This window comes from Moschus berezovskii, chromosome 27, assembly GCF_049115385.1.
Source record: "Moschus berezovskii isolate FMDL1 chromosome 27, NW_MosBer_1.0, whole genome shotgun sequence".
Classification (NCBI taxonomy): domain Eukaryota; kingdom Metazoa; phylum Chordata; class Mammalia; order Artiodactyla; family Moschidae; genus Moschus; species Moschus berezovskii.
Genome location: NC_142486.1, coordinates 16469899 through 16493288, shown reverse-complemented (window position 1 = coordinate 16493288; position 23390 = coordinate 16469899). Strand labels below are relative to the sequence as shown.

The window sequence follows — 23390 nt, the reverse complement described above, 5'->3', positions numbered from 1 at the left end:
AGACAGAAAGCAGTTTTGTGGTTGTCAGGGGCTAGAAGAGGGAGAAATGGGGAGTGACTATTCCTGGGTACAAGGTTTCCAATGGAGAGTCAGAAAGCTCTAGAACTAGAGAGTGGTGGTAGTTGCATAACATGGTGAATGTACTTTTAATGTCACTAAACTGTACACTTCAAAATGGTCAACTTTCTGTTATATGTACCATGCCGTCCTAAGTCACTTCAGTCGTGTCCAACTCATTGCAACCCTATGGACTGTAGCCCACCAGGCTCCTCTGTCCATGGGGATTCTCCAGGCAAGAATACTGGAGTGGGTTGCCATACCCTACTCCAGGGGATCTTCCCGACCCAGAGATCAAATCCATGTCTCCTGCAACTCCCACCTTATAAGCAGATTCTCTACTGCTGAGCCACTGGGGAAGCCCTTCTGTTTTGTGTACTTTACAATTAAAAATAATAATAAAAATCTACTTAAGACGATGGGAAAAAAATGCTTAAGACAGCACTTCTAATAGATGACAGTAAAGGATAAATAGTAAGTAAGCATAAGGGATGTCTTCTATAAACAAACAAAAATAAAATCTAACTTGGTAAAAACTTTTCCTACCAAAGAAAAAAAAGAAACTGAGGAACAATGAAAAGCCATTTTTTAAACCTACTAATTCTACAACAATTTTTCTGAAGGCTACGCAATGCTGCTGAGTATTTTTCTATAGCCTGTGGGAGAATAAATTGGTATAAGCTTTCTGGAAAAAGGCTAATGACATACCTTTAAAATAAAAGATTTATTTAAAAAAAGAAGAAAAACCTTCATACCCTTTGGGCCCTGCTGGGAATCTATTCTAAGGCAATTTTCTGAAACACAGAAAAAGCTTTTAGCAGAAACATTAATCACATATTATTTACAATGGCGAAAAATGGAACAATCTAACTATCGAAGAATCCATGCAATGTGATATTATAGAGCCATTGTAAATATTTATGAAGTATTTAATGATTGGGAAAACTACTTATACTATATTAAGTGGAAAAGGCAGAAGAAAAAAGTACATTTATGGTGTGATCTCAACCATATTTTAAAAGTAAATAGAAAAACACACTGGAAGGAAAGAAAAATGTTATTAGAGGCTGAATCAGATGGTGGTAATTTCTTGCCTATTTTATACTTATCAAATAGTCTATAGAGTTCAAAATACCTTTTATAACCAGGAAAAAATAAGCAAAAACAAACAAACAAAAAATGGTGGAGAAGACTTTGTGATTAGTACCAACTTTAACTGCCAAGTACTAGAAGCAAGTAGGTGCAGAAACTGAGCTAAACTACTGGCCACAAATCTTGGAAGACTGAGATATGAAAAAAGAGTATACAGAGACTCCCTGTACTATTTCTGCAACTCCTCTGCAAGTTTAAAATATCTCAAAACGAGATGCTTAAATTGAATACATAAATCCATGATAGATCACTTAATTTGTTTTTTCTCTAAATGCAAATCAAAACAACAATGCAGTATCACCTCACTCTGGTCAGAAGGGCCATCATCAAAAAGTCTAAATTTAATAACTGCTGGAGGGGATGTGGAGAAAGGAAACCCTCCTACACTGTTGGTGGGAAATGTAAATTGGTGCAGCCACTATACAGAACAGTATGGAGGTTCCTCAAAAATACTAAAAATAGAACCATCATTATGACCCTGCAACCCTACTCTGGGGCATATATCCAAAAAAAAGAAAAACCCTCTAATTAGAAAAGATATATGCACCACAATGTTCAAAGCAGCACTACTTAAAATAACCAAGACATGGAAGCAACACAAATGTCCAGTGACACACCATACTCATCAATTCAGCCATTAAAAAAGAATGAAATAATGCCATTTGAGGCAACATGGATGGACCCAGAGATTATCATACTACATATAATAAGCGAGAGAAAGACAAAGACCATGATATCATTTATGAAGAAGCTAAAAAAATGATACAAATAAATTTATTAATAAAACAGACTCACAGACATAGAACACAAACTTATGGTTATCATAGAGGAAAAGGGGGGAAGGATAAATTTGGGATTAACAGATACAAACTACTATATATGAAATAAACAACAAGGGCCTACTGTATAGCACAGGAAACTATATTCAGTATAATAACCTACAATGGAAAAGAATCTGAAAATACATACATAATTTATATTAACATATATATTATACATATATATACAGCTGAATTACTTTGTTGTACACCTAAAGCTAACACAACATTATAAATCAACTACACTTCAATAAAAAATAAAAATTAGGGAATTCCTGGCAGTCCAATGGTTAAGACTTCGTGCTTCCACTGCAAGGGACACAGGCTCAGTCTCTGGCTGGGGAACGAAGATGCCCCATGCCACATGACATGGCCAAAAAAAATACTACTAATAATAATAATAATTAAATTTCTTTATCTAAAAACAGGATGCAGAGTATAGAGGAATAATTTCCTAGACAATAATAAAGCTCCTTTCCTCAGTAATTAAATAAAGCCCTTCCAAGAGTAGCTGCCTTCGGAGACATCATCATCACCGCCTTTTTCGGTACTTTTCCCCCAGCACTGTAATCACTTGCTGCCGTGCACATCTCATCTTCCAGAAGTTAAAAACTTCTATGAATTCTAGTCAGGGCTTCCCAGGTAGCTCAGTGGTAAAGAATCCGCCTGCCAATAATGCAGGAGACAAAGAGACACAGGTTCAATCCCTGGGTCTGGAAGATCCCCTGGAGAAGGCAATGGCAAACCACTCCAGCATTCTTGCCTAGAAAATTCCATGAGAGGAGCCTGGCGGGCTACAGTCTAAGGGGTCGCAAAGAGCGACTGAGCACAAACGCACACACACACACAACTTCTAGTCACCCTTTTCCATGTTTACATTCAATAGCTGCAGGCCAGCTAATCTGCAATTATTTTGGAACTCTGATGCAAGTGAGAACCCAAATTCACCAACAGTGCTTCCTCCCACTCCTGACTTTGCATTTCAGTGAAGAATTACAAATTACACACATCCTGGTAAATAGACTAACATCACAAGTTAACTGTCTTTTCAACTTTCTCAAATCAGCAATATTTGCCATGGCCCAGCATTCACCGAGTATTATGAATTGCTTTCCTTTCTTTCCACAACTAGAGTGTGGTGGATCCAAGACACCAAATTTTAACACTGTACTCTAATTTGTCAATAACTGCTCTATGCTAACTAAGAACTTTAACTTCCTCAGATCATTTCATTTGCATCATCAGTTCTACCAGTTGAATTTATTTGGGGGATTACTTTTCATAAAATAATGAAGATTTTCATAACTCTCAAGTCATAACCCTGAAGAGTAAAGAACCCTCAGACTGTACTGAGCTAGGTGATCAGACAGGCCCACTTATATGCCAGCCAGGAGACTTGTTCCAGACACCTGAAGGCACTGCAGGTCACACTTCTCTAAAATAACAAATGATTTATCAAAGGCTTTGAAAGTTACTGACAAATAACCAAAAACACAAGTATTACATATCAAGAGTCTACTGAGTATGCCAATAGTTCTCTTTCAATCTGTTCACTCTTAAGGTGTAAAGAGGGATGGTTTATATTTCTGAGGTCTTTTCAAGTCTTCAAGTTTTTTCCCTTCATAATAAGTCTCCTTCACAGATACACCATGATATGATTTTTCAGCACTCCTCAGATAAGTATGTCTATCCACAGAACTCTGGAGACATGGACCAGTCAACCCCAACAGAAAAATATGATGGTAAACACAGAGTGCTCCTCAAAGAGAACATATGTGTCTGGGACTTTCCTGGCAGTCCAGTGGTTAAGACTTCTAGCTTCCAGTATGGGAGGCACAGGTTGGATCCCTGGTTGGGGAGCTAAGAACCCACAGGCCTTGTGGCCAAAAAAAAAAACAAAACATAAAACAGAAGCAATATTGTAACAAGTTCAATAAGGACTTAAAAATATATATATATGCCTGGATCTTTGTAAAGATTGAGGAGGGAGGAAAGGTAAGAAAAAAGGTGAGGGAGAAAGGAAGAAAGAAAAATATATATTGACCTCTAAACAATAAAGATTTAACATACATTTCAAGATTTGCAAGAAATTTCAGGTTTGAAGAGAGCTGCTTTGACCTAAAGCCCCAGGACAGGGCCTTCTCTTAAGCAAGTGTAGGCTCTCTGTCATTAGAGGAATTTCAGTAGAAAATCAGAGAAACCCTAAGCGTGACTAATAAACTCTCCTATGAAGTTACTTCATACATCCTTTAACATTCTAAATTAATACACCAAACTAACAGGACCAGCAACAAACGATTACCAGAAAAATCATTTAACAGGGTGAGTTCTGCAACTTTCTGGCAATGGAACCACTTTCCTGCAATTAAACCTGTTCTTACATTATAACAAATAAACCTGAAACCAAGTGGGGAGGAATACACAATTTAACTACACAGATCATCAGACAAAAGGGAAATGCATGATGGTTCAGAAAATTACCAAAACTACCAGATTATACAGTCCTATCCCAAGAAAATAATTTTATTCAAGTCTACAATATCAGTATACAAGAAATTATAGTGTTCTTAATCTAACTACAAAGCTAGTAGAGGTGATGGAATTCCAATTGAGCTATTTCAAATCCTGAAAGATGATGCTGTGAAAGTGCTGCACTCAATATGCCAGCAAATTTGGAAAACTCAGCAGTGGCCACAGGACTGGAAAAGGTCAGTCTTCATTCCAATCCCAAAGAAAGGCAATGCCAAAGAATGCTCAAACTACCACACAATTGCACTCATCTCACACGCTAGTAAAGTCATGCTCAAAATTCTCCAAGCCAGGCTTCAGCAATATGTGAACCATGAACTTCCAGGTGTTCAAGCAGGTTTTAGAAAAGGCAGAGGAACCAGAGATCAAACAGCCAACATCCACTGGATCATGGAGAAAGCAAGAGAGTTCCATAAAAACATCTATTTCTGCTTCATTGACTATGCCAAAGCCTTTGACTTTGACTGTGTGGATCACAATAAACTGTGGAACATTCTGAAAGACATGAGAATACCAGACCACCTGACCTGCCTCTTGAGAAACCTGTATGCAGGTCAGGAAGCAACAGTTAGAACTGGTCATGGAACAACAGACTGGTTCCAAATAGGAAAAGGAGTATGTCAAGTTTGTATATTGTCACCCTGCTTATTTAACTTATATGCAGAGTACATCATGAGGAACGCTGGGCTGGAAGCACCACCAGCTAGAATCAAGATTGCCGGGAGAAATATCAATAACCTCAGATATGCAGATGACAGCACCCTTATGGCAGAAAGTGAAGAGGAACTCAAAAGCCTCTTGATGAAAGTGAAAGAGGAGAGTGAAAAGTTTGGCTTGAAGCTCAACATTCAGAAAACAAAGATCATGGCATCTGGTCCCATCACTTCATGGGAAATAGATGGGGAAACAGTGGAAACAGTGGCAGACTTTATTTTGGGGGGCTCCAAAACCACTGCAGATGCTGATTGCAGAAAGGAAATTAAAAGACGCTTACTCCTTGGAAGGAAAGTTATGACCAACCTAGATAGCATATTAAAAAGCAGAGACATTACTTTGCCAACCAAGGTCCGTCTAGTCAAGGCTATGGTTTTTCCCGTGGTCATGTATGGATGTGAGAGTTGGACTGTGAAGAAAGCTGATCACCGAAGAATTGATGCTTTTGAACTGTGGTGCTGGAGAAGACTCTTGAGAGTCCCTTGTACCGCAAGGAGATCCAACCAGTCCATTCTAGAGGAGATCAATCCTGGGTGTTCATTGGAAGGACTGATGCTAAAGCTGAAACTGCAATACTTTGGCCACCTCATGCGACGAGTTGACTCACTGGAAAAGACTCTGATGCTGGGAAAGGTTGGGGGCAGGAGGAGAAGGGGACGACAGGGAATGAGATGGCTGGATGGCATCACCGACTCGATGGACATGAGTTTGAGTGAACTCCGGGAGTTGGTGATGGACAGGGAGGCCTAGCGTGCTGTGATTCATGGGGTCGCAAAGAGTCGGACACGACTGAGCGACTGAACTGAACTGAACTGAATCTAACTAAAATTAGTGGCATGAGATTAATCAACCAAATGTGCAGGCTATTCCAAACCTAATTTTATCAACGTTCTGAAACTAGTCAGCCAAATGACATTTTCCAAAACATTGTTGGCTGACCCAACAGAAAAATGTATAGAGGTCAGGAATGGTCAGCTGACATAGGAAAAAAAAACACATGGAAATAAAACATCCAAAGATATTTCACTTTACTCATAACCAAACATAACATGTAATTCCTAAAGTGCCATTTTCATCTTTCACATTAAAAAGTTTGACTGGTGTCAGCCAGAATCCCACTAGTGATAATATAAACTGATATAATCGTTTTGTAGAAAAAGCAATAAATACCAGAATTTTTAAATGTACTGTTTGCCCCACAATTCCACTTCTAGAAACTTATCCAACAATCTCACAAAATGGATAAAGATACATTTGATGTGTTTACTGTAGTTCTGATGCAAAACACACTAGAAATCTAAAGTATCCAACATTAGGAAACTAGGTACAAACATGAAGGTAGGCATACCATGTTCCCAGGAAAAATCATAAAAGAATGATCCACACTAGAGATAACCTAACTGAGTTACTGAACTTTAGTAATACAGATTTCTTCCAGTAATCATGCAAAAAAGGCAAGTTCTCTGTCACTGAGGTATAGGGAGAGAGACATTACATGAATTAGGATAACAAGGCTTTCCTACACAACAACCTTCAGTGACAAATGCCAAAGCCTTTGACTGTGTGGATCACAATAAACTGTGGAACATTCTGAAAGATATGGGAATACTAGATCACCTGATCTGCCTCTTGAGAAATCTGTATGCAGGTCAGGAAGCAACAGTTAGAACTGGACATGGAACAACAGACTGGTTCCAAATAGGAAAAGGAGTACGTCAAGGCTGTATATTGTCACCCTGCTTATTTAACTTATATGCAGAGGACATCATGTGAAATGCTGAGCTGGATGAAGCAAAAGCTAGAATCAAGATTGCCGGGAGAAATATCAATAACCTCAGATATGCAGATGACACCACCCTTATGGCAGAAAGTGAAGAACTAAAGAGCCTCTTGATAAAGTGAAAGAGGAGAGTGAAAAAGTTGGCTTAAAGCTCAACATTCAGAAAACTAAGATCATGGCATCTGGCCCCATCACTTCATGGCAAATAGATGGGGAAACAGTGGAAACAGTGGCTGACTTTATTCTTTTGGGCTCTAAAATCACTGCAGATGGTGATTGCAGCCATGAAATAAAAAGACGCTTACTTCTTGGAAGGAAAGTTATGACCAACCTAGACAGCACATTAAAAAGCAGAAACATTACTTTGCCAACAAAGGTCTGTCTAGTCATGGCTATGGTTTTTCCGGTAGTCATGTATGGATGTGAGAGTTGGACTATAAAGAAAGCTGAGCACCAAAGAATTGATGCTTTTGAACTGTGGTATTGAAGGAGACTCTTGAGAGTCCCCTGGACTGCAAGGAGATCCAACCAGTCCATCCTAAATGGAATCAGTCCTGAATAGTCACTGGAAGGACTGATGTTGAAGCTGAAACTCCAATACTTTGGCCACCTGATGCAAAGAGCTGACTCGTTTGAAAAGACCTGATGCTGGGAAAGATTGAAGGTGGGAAGAGGAGGAGACGACAGAGGATGAGATGGTTGGATGGCATCACCGACTCAATGGCCATGAGTCTGAGTAAACTCCGGGAGTTGGTGATGGACAGGGAGACCTGGCGAGCTGCAGTCCATGGGGTCACAGAGTCAGACACCACTGAGCAACTGAACTGGACTGAATTGAACCTTCAATGGAAGGAAACAATGGAGAAATATCCAAAGAATTCTAAAAAAAAAAAAAAATGTATGACCCATAAATATTACACCCAGCCAAGCTGTCATTTATGGATAAGGACAACAGACACTTTCAAAATGAGTAATTCAGGAACAGAGCAACCATAAACTCTTTTGGGGAAAAAAATTATATATGTATACACACACATTATATATCAGCTCATCAATGTTAAACAGATTAAAAAGTTCAAGAAAACACTCAATCCCAGATGGTGGAACAATGTCTACAAGATCTAAGGGAAAGAGTGCATTCCAAGAATTTTATACCCAACCAAGATGTCCTGCAGATATAAAGGCAGAGGCATTCTTAAATCACCAAATAAGGCACAATTTCTTAAAAGTGACAATAAAATCTAGCTTACAGGGAAATGAATCAAAAATTTCAGACACAGAAAGACCATAGTTAAAAGAACTGGTGGGGGGACATTTGGATTCTTTAAAATATAAAACTAAGACTAAACACTGAGAGCATTACGGTTATAGAACAGACTATAAATGCTCTAAAGACACTGACAAAGTAAACTAACAAGAGTAAAGCGGGAGAAGTGGAGAGACTACACATCTTCTTATTTTCCCTATTATGAAGTTCACTGATGCTGCCTAGAACTGAAACATGGAATATATTAAAAATAATGCCATCTTTGCAATGGTTTCCATTACATAGAAATGTTTTCAACTTCCATAACCAGCCATCTCATTCTCCATCGTCCCCGTCTCCTCCCGCCCCCAATCCCTCCCGGCATCAGTCTTTTCCAGTGAGTCAGCTCTTCGCATGAGGTGGCCAAAGTATTGGAATTTCAGCTTCAACATCAGTCCTTCCAATGAACACCCAGGACTGATCTCCTTTAGGATGGACTGGTTGGATCTCCTTGCAGTCCAAGGGACTCTCAAGAGTTTTCTCCAGCACCACAGTTCAAAAGCATCAATGCAGGTTACAAATGGTGAAAAGGGAAATAAGTCTATAGTCTAGTCAATAATTGACATGTACGAATGTCAATTTCCTGGTTTTGATATTGCACACAGCTATGTAAAATGTCACCATTGGGGGAATCTGGGTGAAGGGTACAATGGAAAGCCTTGTACTCACTTTGCAACTTCCTGTGAGTATATACATATTGCAAAAAATGTACATTTTTAAATGCAAATGATAGTAAAATGATTTTTATTTTAAAACAAGCATGACCCCAAAAATCAGCATGATCACTTTTTTAATAAAAGTACTTGTTTTAGGCATCTATTCTCCTTCAGTTCAGTTCAGTTGCTCAGTCGTGTCCGACTCTCCGCGACCCCATGAATCACAGCACGCCAGGCCCCCCTGTCCATCACCAACTCCCGGAGTTCACTCAAACTCATGTCCATCGAGTCGGTGATGCCATCCAGCCATCTCATTCTCTGTTGTCCCCTTCTCCTCCCATCAGTCCTTCCAATGAACACCCAGGATCGACCTCCCTTAGAATGGACTGGTTGGATCTCCTTGCGGTACAAGGGACTCTCAAGAGTCTTCTCCAACACCACATAGACAAATAGAAACAAAGGATATATGGACTATTAATCATAGCTCAGGGTAGGAGCATTTAGAGGATTTTTTTTTTTTGCCATGTTCTTTATACCTTTTGATACTGCTTGATTTTGAATGAGCATACATAATTGTTTTAACAATTACCCAGTTGTTACTACAAAAAAAAGAAAAAAACTTATCCCAAGTCTGATTATTAGCCAATTTAAAAACCAATGAGGTCTTCCCAGGTGATGGGGCTACTGGTAAAGAAGCCACCTGCCAATGCAGGAGACATAAGAAACACAGGCTTGATTCCTGAATCGGGAAGATCCCCTGGAGGAGGGCATGGCAACCCACACCAGTATTCTTGCCTGCATATCCTCACAAGGCAGAGAGAGAAAGAAAAACCAATGATTCTCCTCTACCTCAACTGCATTTAACTCATGAAATACCTTTACCTGTCCAGGGAGTCTGAGACCAAAGATCTTTTTCATTATAACTTTCATATAAAAGAGTAGCAGACTGCTCTGATATAAATGAACTACTGCATATGCTAAGCCTAATTGGCTTAACTGAACTGAAACACACAAAGAAGTCAAAGAACCTTCCTTTATAATGTAATGTGCTCCAGCTACCACATTACCCTCAGGAGTCACATTTTCTCTATCACATTAGAGCATAAACAGAAATATCTTTTCTCTCATTTGTTATCAGCAAACTTTTACCATATTGCCCTTTCTATTATAAGAGGTAAAATATGCAAGTTTTAAGGTTACTATCACTATATGTACTGTTTTTCCTGGGACAACATACCCACTTGGGCTACATTTCAAGAAAATATGCCTATGTAAATGTGCACAGGCTACAGAAAGAACATGGGCTGTGCATTTAGAATTTGGGGTCTACATCCCATCTCTATCCACTTGCTATGTAACTTTGGACAAGCTGTGTACTTACATTACCCTCCCTGAGCCTCAGGGTCCTCATCTTCCTCAACTGTAAAATGGGAACAAACAATCATACTTACCTCGCAGGACACCTGTAAGAGACAAAATGAGGTACTGTCTGAGTACATGAGGGCCCTAAACAAAGCTAGCACGGAGTGTAATTATGAAACAGGCACAGACTTTTTCTTCCTCTAACCCCCAGCTTCCTTCCCTCCCCATCAGCCTCCCTCACCTCCCTCATTTCTCTCTGCCTTGTGGGTTTCCTCAGTCACTATCCACAGCCCTCACCTCACCTCACCCCACCCCCATTCCCACCTGACCCCCAGCAGTTCTCCCAGGAGCAATCAGCTTTGGGGGCCTCTCAGGAAGTGTGCCATCTACACAGCTTTTGTTCTGACAGCTCCTCTTGCTCACCTGCTCCTCACCTCTACCTGCCCGAAAAATCACCTGAGCTCGCTGGCTACATGGCTTTTGGAAAAATTATACTCTAGTGCAATCCTACTATGCTCTGTGAATGCTGCTACTATCAACTACTAACCTCAAGGGCCTACACTGACCTGGGATTTATTGTTTTTACACCTCTTTTTTTTCTTTTGTTTTGCGGGGGAGTGGCTCCACCACACAGCTTGTGGGATCTCAGTTCCCCAGCCAGGGGTTGAACCTGAGCCTGCAGCAGCAAAAGCAGAGTCCTAATCACTGGACCGCCAGGGAAGATCCATCACACCTGACTTCTTCAATTACCTAAATATCTGCTGAATGCTTACTGGGCACTGGAAACTTAAAGAGTGAGACTCATTCTGCTATGGGATCATAAAGAGAAGGAATCAATCCTCCCCACCCCCAGGCTTCCAGGGGGAGGAAGGCAGAGAAAGCCAGGGAAAGGATGGAGGAAGTTCCCAATTTACTCTTCAAACTTCTGAATTATTTGACACTTACTACAAGAATATAATTTTGTAATTCTTATATAATAAAAACAAACAAACCAAAATAACAGAAGCAAAAAAAAAAACTAACTATACTCAAAGATGATAAATGTTAAACTAGTGGCTGGAAAGCCTCAAGGGGGTCATGTTCATGGTAGGTAAGGTCTCAAAAAGAAGAAAAGGATGTTCAAGCAGAGGGAATAGCACTGAACAAAGGCAGAGACATATGAAAGTGTACTCAGTGTTCTAGGAATGACAACTGGCTTGCAGAGGCTACAGAACAAGACATAATTTGAGAAGTCTTTAAAAGATATTTCGAACAAACCACTATAAGCATTTAATAAATCATCTTCGTCCTTACTGAGAGGACTAAAAGTAAGAGAAACTATGAATATCCAGGGCCCATGTGCTTTCCACTACTCTGTCATGATAAGAACTTGGTCTTTGACAACACTGGGGACCCTCCATTCAGAACACTTTGGGGTCAAGTGACATGACCACACCTCAGGTCCATGAGGTAGCTCTGGCAGGAACACGGAAAGAAGATGGATTGGTGGAGGAAGAATCTGGAAGCTGTGAAGACACCAACTACGAAAGCAAGAGATGACAGTAGCCTCACCAAGAAAGAGGGAATAGAGGGTAAGGCTGAGGTCAGACAAAAGTTAGCTACAGCATCAACAGGTCCATAAGTGGGGGACTGAAGGAAAAGAGAAAGTTAAGGATGACTCAGCTTTATCACTGGAGTGTCCGGTGAACAAGATCACTACGAGAATTAGGGTATAGGGAAGGAGGCGCTAACCTAAATGGAAGATGATGGGTTTGGTTAAGACACATTTAATTTGATGTCTACAGGACACTCCAGTGGATATCTAAGGCAAGAGAGGGAGACTGAGTTCTCACTGGTTCACAGGTCATAGCTTAAGTCATAAGAAAGAAGATCAAGGGGGACTGAAACAACAGTTATATCATGGAAGCCAAGGGAACCAAAAAAAAATGTTTCGGGATGGGAGGTGGGGGAAGGCGGGCGGGAGGCCAGAAGGGACCAGTGGTTGCCAACAGCCAGAAAAGGGCATAAGGACTGAAAAGAGGCTATTTATGTATTCACTGTACTACACCAATTGACAATCTGTGGATTTAGGTATACTCAGGGGCTCTGGGAACCAACTCCCATGGATACCAAGGGATGACTGTATACTGGATTCAGCACACAGTGGTCACTGGTGGTCTTGAAAAGTAGTGAAGACAAATCAGTCTGCAATGGGTTGAACAAACCACTGGTGGAGAGAAAAAGGGAGGAGGAAAAAGCAGCAATAAGTAACAGCTACACATTCAAGAATTCCGTCCCTCTTCACCCCAGTCTGTGCAGTTACATCTCCCTGTAACTGCACAGGACACTATGTTGACAACCCAACCACCTACAATCGTCACAATCCTTGTCCTGTCCAAAGACAATTACCTTCATCTCGACACAGCAGTGACTCTGTATCTATAGACAGAGCCAAATCCCTTATTTTATCAGCACATGGCCTATCTCCTGTCATCTTCCTATCAGTTCACCTGTCTCTTTCATCCCTACCAAATCCAATCACCAATTAATTAAAATTTCCCACCATTCCCAATTGCCCATTTAGAGGTTTCCAAAATCAGCTTGAGCTCCTCCCTTTTCTTCGTCCCTTGCATCTGGAGTGCATCCATTATAAGTGATGACTCTCCTGGTCAAGTCTTCCTTTCCACTCCTAACTCCAAATCCAAAGACAAGCCTTTGTCATATCCACACAGGTGTTCTATCTGGTTTCCCACACCAATCTAACCTACACACGGCAGGTGAATCAATGTTCCTTCAAGGGAAAAATTAACCAAAAACAAAGCCAAACTCCCTGAACCCATCTCCAGGGTAGGGCTGGAGGCCCTCCATTATCCAGCTTTTAACTGCTTTTATAAGCTTTCTAACTGCTTCTTCACAAAAATCTCCACCACTGCCAAACTAGTCTATTATAGACGCTATCTTAACACTACACGTTCAGTTACACCCTTCTCTTCTGAAATGCCCCCTCTCTGCGAGTTCTATTCACTCTCCTTCTCTAAAAGCCTTGAACATACAAGACTGTCACAGCATTCCTAACTACAACATAACTGTCTAGGATTTCCCTCGTAGCTCAGTCGGTAAAGAATCTGCCTGCAATGCAGGAGACCCAGATTCGATTCCTGGGTCAGGAAGAGCCCCTGCAGAAGGAAATGGCAACCCACTTCAGTATTCTTGCCTGGAGAATCCCATGGACAGAAGAGCCTGGCAGGCTACAGCCCACAGGGTCACAGAGTCAGACACGACTTAGCAAATAAACCACCACCACCACTACACCAAGAATTTTTCTATACTCCTGGGATACATCAGTGAACAGAGCAGAAGTATAGGAAGTTAATATTTTGGCAGAAAGAGGTAACAAAAAATAGACCTCATAAATAACATTAAGTTTGTAAAATGTTTAAAAGTATATATGCTACAAAAAGAAGTGGAATGGGAGTTCTGAGATGGGATCACAGTTTTCAATAAGGACCAGCCTCACTGGAAAGATTACTCTTGAGAAGGCTTGAAGAAGTTCACACTGCTCCTATAGGTATCTAGGGGAAAGTACAGCCCAAGGAGAGACAACAGATGGGGGCAGGCACACATCTGGAGCTTCTCAAGGACAGCAAGGAGTCCAGGGTAGTTGAACAGAGTGAGCCAAGCAGGGAAGAGCAGGAGATGGGTTCAGAGAGGAATTACCGCCAGAATATGGAGGGCACAGTAGGCCACGGAGGTGCAGCCACCACAGCCCACTCTAAGTGAGTTGAGGAGCCAACGAAACAGAACAAAGATATCAAAGGACCACTGAGGCTACTGTGTTTAAACAGTCTATAAAGGTGCAAGGTCAGAAGTTAAGAGAATGGTTAAGAGACAACTGCAATAATGCAGGCAAGAGATGCTGAAGGCCTAAACTATACAGACAGCAGTAGAGGGGACAAGAAGTGAAAACCCTGGCTACATTTCAAAGGTAGAAAACAATCAGCCTTCCTGATATGGACCAGATGTGGGACAGAAGAGAAAGAAAGGTCAAGGATGACTCCAAGTTTTTGGCACAAGCAATTAAACAGATGGAGTTGCCCCCAACTGAGACAGAGAAGCCCTGTGGGTGGAAAGGAATTAAGGCAAAGATAGGGAGTGGAGTTTTAGACAGGTTACATTTGCCATGCCTGACAAACAAGCTTGTATGTCAAGTAGGCAGCTGTGTATGTGAGAAAAGCAGCTGGGGAGACAGGTCCGGCCTGGGAGCTCACTGGACCTGAGGCTTAGAGCAGTCCACCTGTTCAAAGATCATGGGATGAAGAAGAAATATCCCGGGGGGGTAACCAAAAGCACATTTTAGCGTCCTGGAGGCCAGGTGAAGAAAGACTTAACAAAGAAGGGAGTATTCAACGTGTCCAATGCTACTGACAGACTGAGTAAGATGAGGACTAACCTCTATGTTCAAGAACTGTGGGGCAGGACCTTGACAAGCGAGCTTAAGACAGAACGGAAGGAAGGTGGGGAATTAAAGACCACTCTTTGCTGGAGTTCTGCTGCAGAGGAACAAGGAAATGGAGCAGCAGCTGGCCAGGAAGGTAGCAGTAAAGGTATTCACGATGAGAAAATATAGCATGTTTGTGTACTGTGTCCATACATGCACAAAGAGCCACTACTAAGCCCGTGCACCACAACTACTGAGCCCTACAAAGCCCTGAGCACTCAACAAATGTTAATTCCTGCCTTCACTTCCACCCTTACTTTCTCTTTATGGATCTATATCTCATCTTTGTAACTGTCTGCAAATTTTCAATTATATGGCCCTTTTTTTCCTTGTCCAACTCTTCTGAATCCTTCACAACTCAAATATTTCTCCTGGGAACTCTTCCCTGGCCACTCTGCTGCACTAACCTCCCTCAGGTGTGCTACCTCTGTACCAGTGAATTCTACTATGTGTCAGTCAATCAGTCGTGTCCAGCTCTGTGCAACCCCATGGCCTGTAGGCGAGAATACTGGAGTGGGTTGCCATTCCCTTCTCCAGAACATCTTACCTACCCAGGGATCCATCCTGGGTCTCCTGCATTACAGGCAGATTCTCTACCATCTGAGCCACCAGGGAAGCCCTATTCTTCTACTATGCTAAACCTTACCACACAGCCTCTCATAATTACCAGAATATATGTCCCATTTCCTCACTAAACTGACTCCCAGAGGTCAGGGGCAATATAACTCTTCCTGAGGTAAAAGTGTAGCAGTTGAGAGCACTGACTCTTGAACCAGACTGCCAGGCTCTGAATGCCAGTTCTATCACTTGGTTGCAGTGTGACCTTGAGAAGCTGCCTAACCATTCTCGGCCTTGAATGTTCTCATCTATATAATGGGAAATAAAAAATAGTCTCTGCCTCCTGGCATTGTTTGAAAGGCTCAGATAGTAAAGTATCTGCCTGCAATGCAGAAGACCTGGGTTTGACCCCTGGGTCAGGAAGATCACCAGGGAAGGGAATGGCTACTCTAGTATTCTGGGCTTCCCTAGTAGCTCAGACAGGAAAGAATCCACCTGCAATGCAGGAGACCTGGGTCCAATCCCTGGGTTGGGAAGATCCCCTGGAGAAGGGAATGGCTACCCACTTCAGTATTCTGGCCTGGAGAATTCCATGGACCTCCAGGGAAGCCTGGCAGGCTGCAGTCCATGGGGTAACAAAGAGTTGGACATGACTGATCGACTTTCACTTTCTCTCATAGAGACTCTTTCATGATGATAATGTATCCACAGATCCTAGGATTTTAAGCTTGATGCAGGAAGTCAATAAACAGATAAATAAACTGAGGCACTACAAAGCTCTGGCCTGTTGTACAGAATAACTTCTCGACACCACGTTAATAGTGTTTTGGGGGTCTGTTTAGCAGGTCATTTTATCATTTGAACCATACCATCTCCTCATTTTTTCAAAAGCTGTTCAAGTCATTTCTGGATAGTTAACCTGTCTCCCAGAAAACCTCTGTGCCATGACTGCCACAGAGAACCTAAGTACCGCTGAACCTTGCCCTGTGGTCTCCCTCCACCACCACAGCTTCTTCACGCCTCCAGTCCTGCAGTGCACAATGCAATACAGTTGCTGAACTAATGGAAGGCACATCAAGTGAGGAGCCAAATTTAAGGCCTGATTTTCCCTCCATTACAGGGACTGTTCACGGAAGAGGACATTCAAAAATGAGAAGGCTTAGCAACCAAAGCAATCTTCCAGGCAACTGGAAAAAAAAAAAAAAACCACTAATTTAAGCAAGGGTTCAATTTTGCACAAAATTTCTATAATAAGCAAATTTGACATTAAGTAAGAACTTTTCAGAGAAGTGGTGGGAACCTCTGAGATGTTACATCACTTGAGAACTCATGGGAATTCAACCCAAAATGATGATTTCACCAAAGGTAGTTACAGTCTCACTATTCTAGGTATTCCGTGCTGAACCTACAAATCTTTCACTAATTCTAAATTTGCAGGTCAAAATTCATCTTCCTAGAGGGAGACTTTAAAGGAAATTCCCATGGTCCCTTGCCCACATCACTATCTCAGAACCAAATAAAATATAGCTGGATGATATTCCCAACCATCTTCCATGTGAGGCAGCATCTGTACCTCAAGGAGCAGAGGCTTTGGAGAAGGGCAGCCTGGGCCCAAATGCCAGCTCCACCTCTTGTTAAACAGGTATCCTACACCAGGTGTGTTCACCTCCTCCTCTAGTAGTAATGGCAATATGGTAACCAACCTAGCAGGGCTGGTGTGCGTAACTGATACTGGATGACTGGAAGGAAACAAATGAAACACCAGCTAGCTTAGTGTAGATACTTAATCAACGGTAGTTCTATCATATTACACCATTTTTTCAAGGCTCTTTAAAGCAAAAAGTCAGTACGAAATGGAAAAAGAGTTTCTGGAACAAATAAAGAACTGTGATCCCTCCCCTCCAATGAGACACAAACCAGGCAACAGCTTCCTTGAAGTCGGGGTCAAGGCCTGCCACAGCCACAACCCTGAACCTGGGACACCTAAGGAGACAAACCCCGGGGGTCAGTGCTGCAAAGAGGACATGTTTGAGAGTCCTATTGGCCTTACATCCGCTGTGGTCACCCACTGTGTGCTAAAATAAGTGAGGGGAAGGTTACAAAAAACTTGACTCAAAAGTTATCTCAGAAAAAAATTGTAAATGGTGATCATGAAGTGAACCACTTTACAATTAATTGCTCAAAGGTGGTTATTTTCGTAATGCTCTCCTGACTGCCAATTAAAATGAAACCTGAATACAAGGGTGCTTGGCCAGCTAAGCCGATAAACAGTAAAATTCTGCCCAAATGTGCTAAAGCAATGTTGTCAGCTACCTGAGAGAAGGTACCTGTCTGTCTTGTTTATCTGACATTTGCTAGAGCCTCACATACACTGGCTACTTAAATTCATTAAAATATGTGTACACCTGTGTTCATATCAGCATTTTTCACTTGGGAAGACACCCAAGTGTCCATCAACAGATGAACGAATAAACAAAATGTGGGCTACATACACAATGGAATATTATTCAGTCTTAAAAAGGAAGGAAATCCTGACAGATGCTACAACACAGATGAACCTTGCAGACATTATGCTAAGTGAAATAAACCTGTCACAAAAAAACAAAAACCGTATGATTCCATTTATATGAAGGCTTATACAGCAGTTAAATTCAGAAAGACAAGTAGAAGAGTGGTCACTAGGGGACACAGAAGGGAATGGGAGTTTTTGTTTAATGGGTAGGGTTTCAGTTTTACAAGATGAAAATAATTCTAGGGATGGACACAATATGAATGTAACTAATGTGACTGAACTTTACCCTTAAGGATGGTTAAAATGGGGCTTCCCTGGTGGCTCAGTGGTAAAGAATCCACCTGCCAATGCAGGAGACACTGGTTCCACCCCTGGTCTGGGAAGACCCCACATGCAACAGAGCAACTAAACCCATGCATATAAGATAGAGAAAAACAAAATGGTTAAAATGGTAAATTTCATGTTACCGATATTTTACCACCATTTTTTTTAATTCATTGAAAGAACCAATGAAGGACCACTGAATACTACTTTCATCATTCACTCAGTGTTACACCTCATAGCTTTCTTCATTAGAGAATTCCCGTCTCCACATTCTACAGCTGAGGACTCTGGGACTCAAAAAGCGTAAATGATCTGCCACTATCCATCCTACCTACACATGGTATAGGCAACACTATACAGTGCTGCCTGGCATTAATGGTGCGTTTTATCTGACTGGTTACAAGCACCATGAAGACAAGGGCTACAGCTTAGGTCTCCTCTCTCTGCCCCAGACCTAACATATCACCCATAAGGACACTCCAACGTTCAGAAAACCACACTGGCCTGAAGATCTATTATCATAGACGATGTCATGGCCTCCTTTTCTGTACTAAACCCCTAACTTGACAGAGATAAAATGGGCACCCTATAACTGGAGATGCTCAAACACAGACTTGATGATCAACCACCTTCTGTGGGCCTACTATGTACCAAGAGTCAGAGAAGATAAAAATTCTGACAACTTCACCTTTGAGGGAACTGAGTCCACCGCAAGGGAGGACTAGGGCTCAGAAATAATCACTCCAACAAGACAAATGCTTAAAAACAGATGTGCACACATCTCAGGAAGTACTGAGAGTGCCTTTGGGCCTGGAGAATGTGGAATGTTATCCTCAGAAGAGGTGGCTTCTGAACCAGATGTGGAAAGATGAAGCGATCTCCAGGCACTCCAGGGCAAAGGTCAGAGCATGTAGTAGAAAGACAGGCAGAGTGAGTGTCAACACAGTACAGTTCCTGACTTTGCTATGATCTAGGTAAGTGACCTTTGCAAACCACAAACCCTCTCAGCTGCCCTGTATATAAGCTTATACCAAGATGGCAACCCACTCCAGTATTCTTGCCTGGAGAATCTCATGCATAGAGGAACCTAACGGGCTGCAGTCCATGGAGTCGCAGAAAGTCGGACACGACTGAGCCGGCTAAAACAAGATCCACTCCAGCTCTGTCAAGTGTGTTCTATTAGGAACTCTGAAATCAAACTAGGTTCAAACCTTGCCACTGTCACTTAAGAGTGGCCCTGAGCTGGATATTTAGTTGCTCTGTGCCTCAATCTCCCTACTTCAGAACACAAGGCTGGTGTACTAATTAAATAACACATGTCAATCACTCAGCACAGAATTGTTAGTTACAGTCGTGATGAGCTACAATGCACGAGAGGCAAACAACAGACGCAAGGGTTGTGTCTGCTCCGCGTCCAGGTCCCTCCCAGTCCTGAACCATCCCTGGGGCGGGAGGGTTTGGGGCGGGGGGGGGGGGGGGGGGGATGGGAGCTCAGAGCCCGGCTGCAAACCCTGCACGCATGTGTCACTGTCGGACTCGGCACGCGCCTCTCCCCGCCCCAGGGAGAAGCGATGGCTCAGCAGTCCCGGGCCCGCTCCCACCGCTCAGACCTGGCACCCGGGAAGGAAGGGGCTCCGACCCCACTTACCATGCTGGCCGGGGGAGGGGGCGGCTCAGGTGAGCCGGCTCTCGGGCTTCGGACACGTCCGGCTCGCACAGTTCAGGTCATGGTCCCGGCAGGCTCGGGAAGTCCCCCGCCCATGCAAAGACAACCGCTTCCCCACCCCCGAGCCTCGCGGGGTCCCTCTAAAAAGAGCGCGGCTCCCCGGCCCGCCTCATCGGGGACCCCCGGAACAATTCATCCAGACCTACCCGCCCCTCCCCAAAGAAACTGAAAAAAAGCAGGAAATGGGGCTCGGAAGGCTGACGAGGAGGGCAGCGGCTCGGGGACCCCCGCCCGGGCCCGACCCCCGAGGGGAGGCTCCGGGCCCAGGCAGGGGCTCCCCGGCCCCCGCGTTCAGAAGCGGCGGCGGGCCCGGCCGGGAGGCTGAAGGGGCGGAGGCTGAAGAGGCCTGGGCGGCGCAGTCCGAGCGGCCGACTCAGGGTAAAGGCCCGGGAGCCCACGCTATCCCTGCCGCCTCAGCCCACACAGCCGCTGCCGCCGCCCCCCGGAGCATCCCTGCGCGCGCCCGCCCCGGAGCTGCCCGCTCGCGCCGCGCTGCCACCCCCGACCAACAGCCCCAACGCGCCGGAAGTGGCGAGCGCTCGGCGCGGCCCCACGGCGCGGCCGCCGGGCTGCGGCGCTGGAACCGGACCAATCCGGAATCGAGCGGGCGGGGGCTGGGGGGCGCGGGGCGGGGCCGCACCTGACGGCTCCCTCTGGCCCCGCCCACGCACGGCCCCGCCCCACGCCCGCCGCCCACTGCCGGTCCACGCGGGCAAGCGGCCATGTTGGTAAAGGGAACTGGTCCTGCCATCTTGGTAAAGGGGCGGTTTCTCTTTCATTTGCTGAGCTCATTCATTCCACCCATTTGCCCAGCACCCGGCTAGAAGTCAGTGGCACGCAGCTTCTGCCCTTGTGGAATTTACATCCATTCGGCCCACAGACATTTTGGCTGCTGTGGACCAGGCTCAGCTGTGGATGCCAGGACTAGTACAGTAAACAAGATCGCTCTAATCCCTGCCCTCAAGGAGGCAGATAAGCAGCAAGTAGCAAGCAAGTGAATAAATTAATTGTAAGAAACGAGGAGTGTTGTGAGTGTTATGAACGAGCAAACACACAGGGGCCCCAGATAGAACATGGAAGGGAGGAATGGAAATGTAAACGAGCCTGAGGATAAAGTCAACGGCCGCCAGCGTGATGAAAGTTAAGGAACAGCAACTGCAGAGATTCTAACAAGACAAAGATGTGGTAGGTTCCGGTTCCTGTGTTTATCCTCCAACCCACTTTACTAAGAAACAGAAGCAAGAAACAATGCCCAGCAACAGAGGTGCTGCTAGTCATGGGTTAGACCAAATCTGTGTGCTGCTAAGTCACTTCAGTCGTGTCCGACCCTGTGCGACCCCATAGACGGCAGCCCACCAGGCTCCCCCGTCCCTGGGATTCTCCAGGCAAGAACACTGGAGTGGGTTGCCATTTCCTTCTCCAATGTGTGAAAGTGAAAAGTGAAAGTGAAGTCGCTCTGTCATGTCTGACTGGTAGCGACCCCATGGACTGCAGCCTACCAGGCTCCTCCATCCATGGGATTTTCTAGGCAAGAGTACTGGAGTGGAAATCTGTGTAGTGGCCTTCAAATTCCAGCATGAACCAGAATCACCTGGAGGGCCTGTTAAAACACTGATTGCCCTTCCCCACTCCCAGAGCTTCTAATCAGTAGAAGCTCATAAATTACATTTCTAAAATGTTCCCGGGTGATACTAATGCTCCAGGTCCAGGGATCACCCTTGGGGGACTGCTGATATAACTCATGGCCACAGAAAGCAATGGCTCTCATTTATTCTTTCATTAAATATTTATTGTTGCCCACTAAGTGACAACCACTGTTCTGAGGATTCAATGCTGATAAAACAGACACACTTGGGCCTTTATGGAATAGAGAGATGAATTATTTTAAAAGTATTACCAAATGAGTCATCACTTATAATTGCAATAAGAGCATTGTAGAAAAATACAAACCAATTAAGGGTTAATAGCCAAGGGATCTAAGCTAATCTTAGGGGTTTGGATGGGGAGGCAGTCAGGAAGTGACATTTATTTACCTGTGGCCTGAATGACATGTTGTAGTTGGCTAGGCAAAGTGAGGGGACAGAATCTCCAAGGCAGTATAAACTGTATGCACAAGAGACGCCTTCTCAAAAGATAAACAGATGAATCAGGATGGATGCCAAGTGGCCTGCCCTGTCTTGGCTCAGTGTAGTGAAATGAGCCAAGACTTTGGAATGAGAGATTTGGAGTGGGAAATCCAGCTCTTATCACTGAAAGTGAAAGTGAAGTCGCTCAGTCATGTCCAACTCTTTTCCACTCCATGAACTGTAGCCTGCCAGGCTCCTCCCTTCATGGGATTTTCCAGGCAAGAGTACTGGAGTGGGTTGCCATTTCCTTCTCCAGGGGATCTTCCCAACTCAGGGATTCAACAGGATCTACCCGCATTGTAGGCAGATGCTTTACTGTCTGAGCCACCAGGGAAGAGCGCCCTTAATCACTAGCTGAGGTATATTGAGCAAGAGACTATCGAAGTCTTAATTTTCTCACTGTATAATTAGATGAAACAACAGGAAGTCAACTCACTCTCAATAAGAAGTATGCCAGGACTTCCCTGGTGGTCCAGTAGTCAAGACTCGGTGCTTCCAATGCAGGGGAGGTGGGTTCAATCCCTGGTCAGGGAATCAAGATCCCACATGCCACATGGCCATAAAACAGACGTATGCTTTTGGCTCACATAACTCGCAAACCTGGACAACCAGAAATAAGTCAGCTTCAGGCTGGGAGTAATGGGTGCCCTGGATCCATTCATCTAGGATTTTCTTGGCTTTGCCATCCTAGGTGTATCAGCCTTGTCCTCAAGATGGCAGTCAGTGCCAGCCAGGACCACAAAATTCCCTGTTCACATCCAGCAAGAGAGAGCACTTCCCTAGTGGTCCAGGGGCTGACTCTGTGCACCCAGTACAGGGGACCAGGATTCAACCCCTGGTCAGGGAACTATACCCCACATGCCACAAGTAAAGATCCCACGTCCAGCAACTAAGACCCAGCACAACCAAATGAATATTTGAAAAAGAGAGAGCGCATATTTTCCCATGTCTTATCTCATGGCAGTAAGTTTTATACTTCTGGTCCTAATCGACCTGGGCCTGCCCATCCCTGAACTAGCCATGTAGAGGAAGATGGAATTGCTATGACTGACTTAAAGAAGCCTCCCCTGGGGCTGATTTCAATTCCCCAGAATAAAGTGGATTTGTTGGCGTCACTGCCATGTCCATCATACCTCCATTGCCAGGCTAGAGTGAAGATTAAATTTAATGTACACAAAACACCTAGCACATACGGCAGACAATACATCACAGCTATTATTAATTTTACTCCAGGGATTTTGTCCAAGTCAACTAAATAACATTTTGTTATTAATATTAATCTCAAGCGTGTCT

At 43.7% G+C, this 23390-nt stretch overlaps 1 protein-coding gene across 4 annotated transcripts in view; it reads right to left on the bottom strand.

Moving 5' to 3' along the window:
• XPO6 (exportin 6) overlaps positions 1 to 20520 on the bottom strand; it is a 112384-nt gene extending 91864 nt beyond the window's left edge. For 2 of the 4 annotated variants that reach the window (XM_055409741.2, XM_055409738.2), the window contains exon 1: positions 19894 to 20516. In XM_055409741.2, the coding sequence (XP_055265716.1) occupies positions 19894 to 19896 (3 nt within the window). In that variant the 5' untranslated portion in view covers positions 19897 to 20516. Of the gene's footprint in view, positions 1 to 19893 lie in introns of all 4 variants that reach the window. The other 2 variants (XM_088833088.1, XM_088833087.1) reach the window with 2 other exon arrangements.
• Positions 20521 to 23390: the final 2870 nt, after the last annotated feature.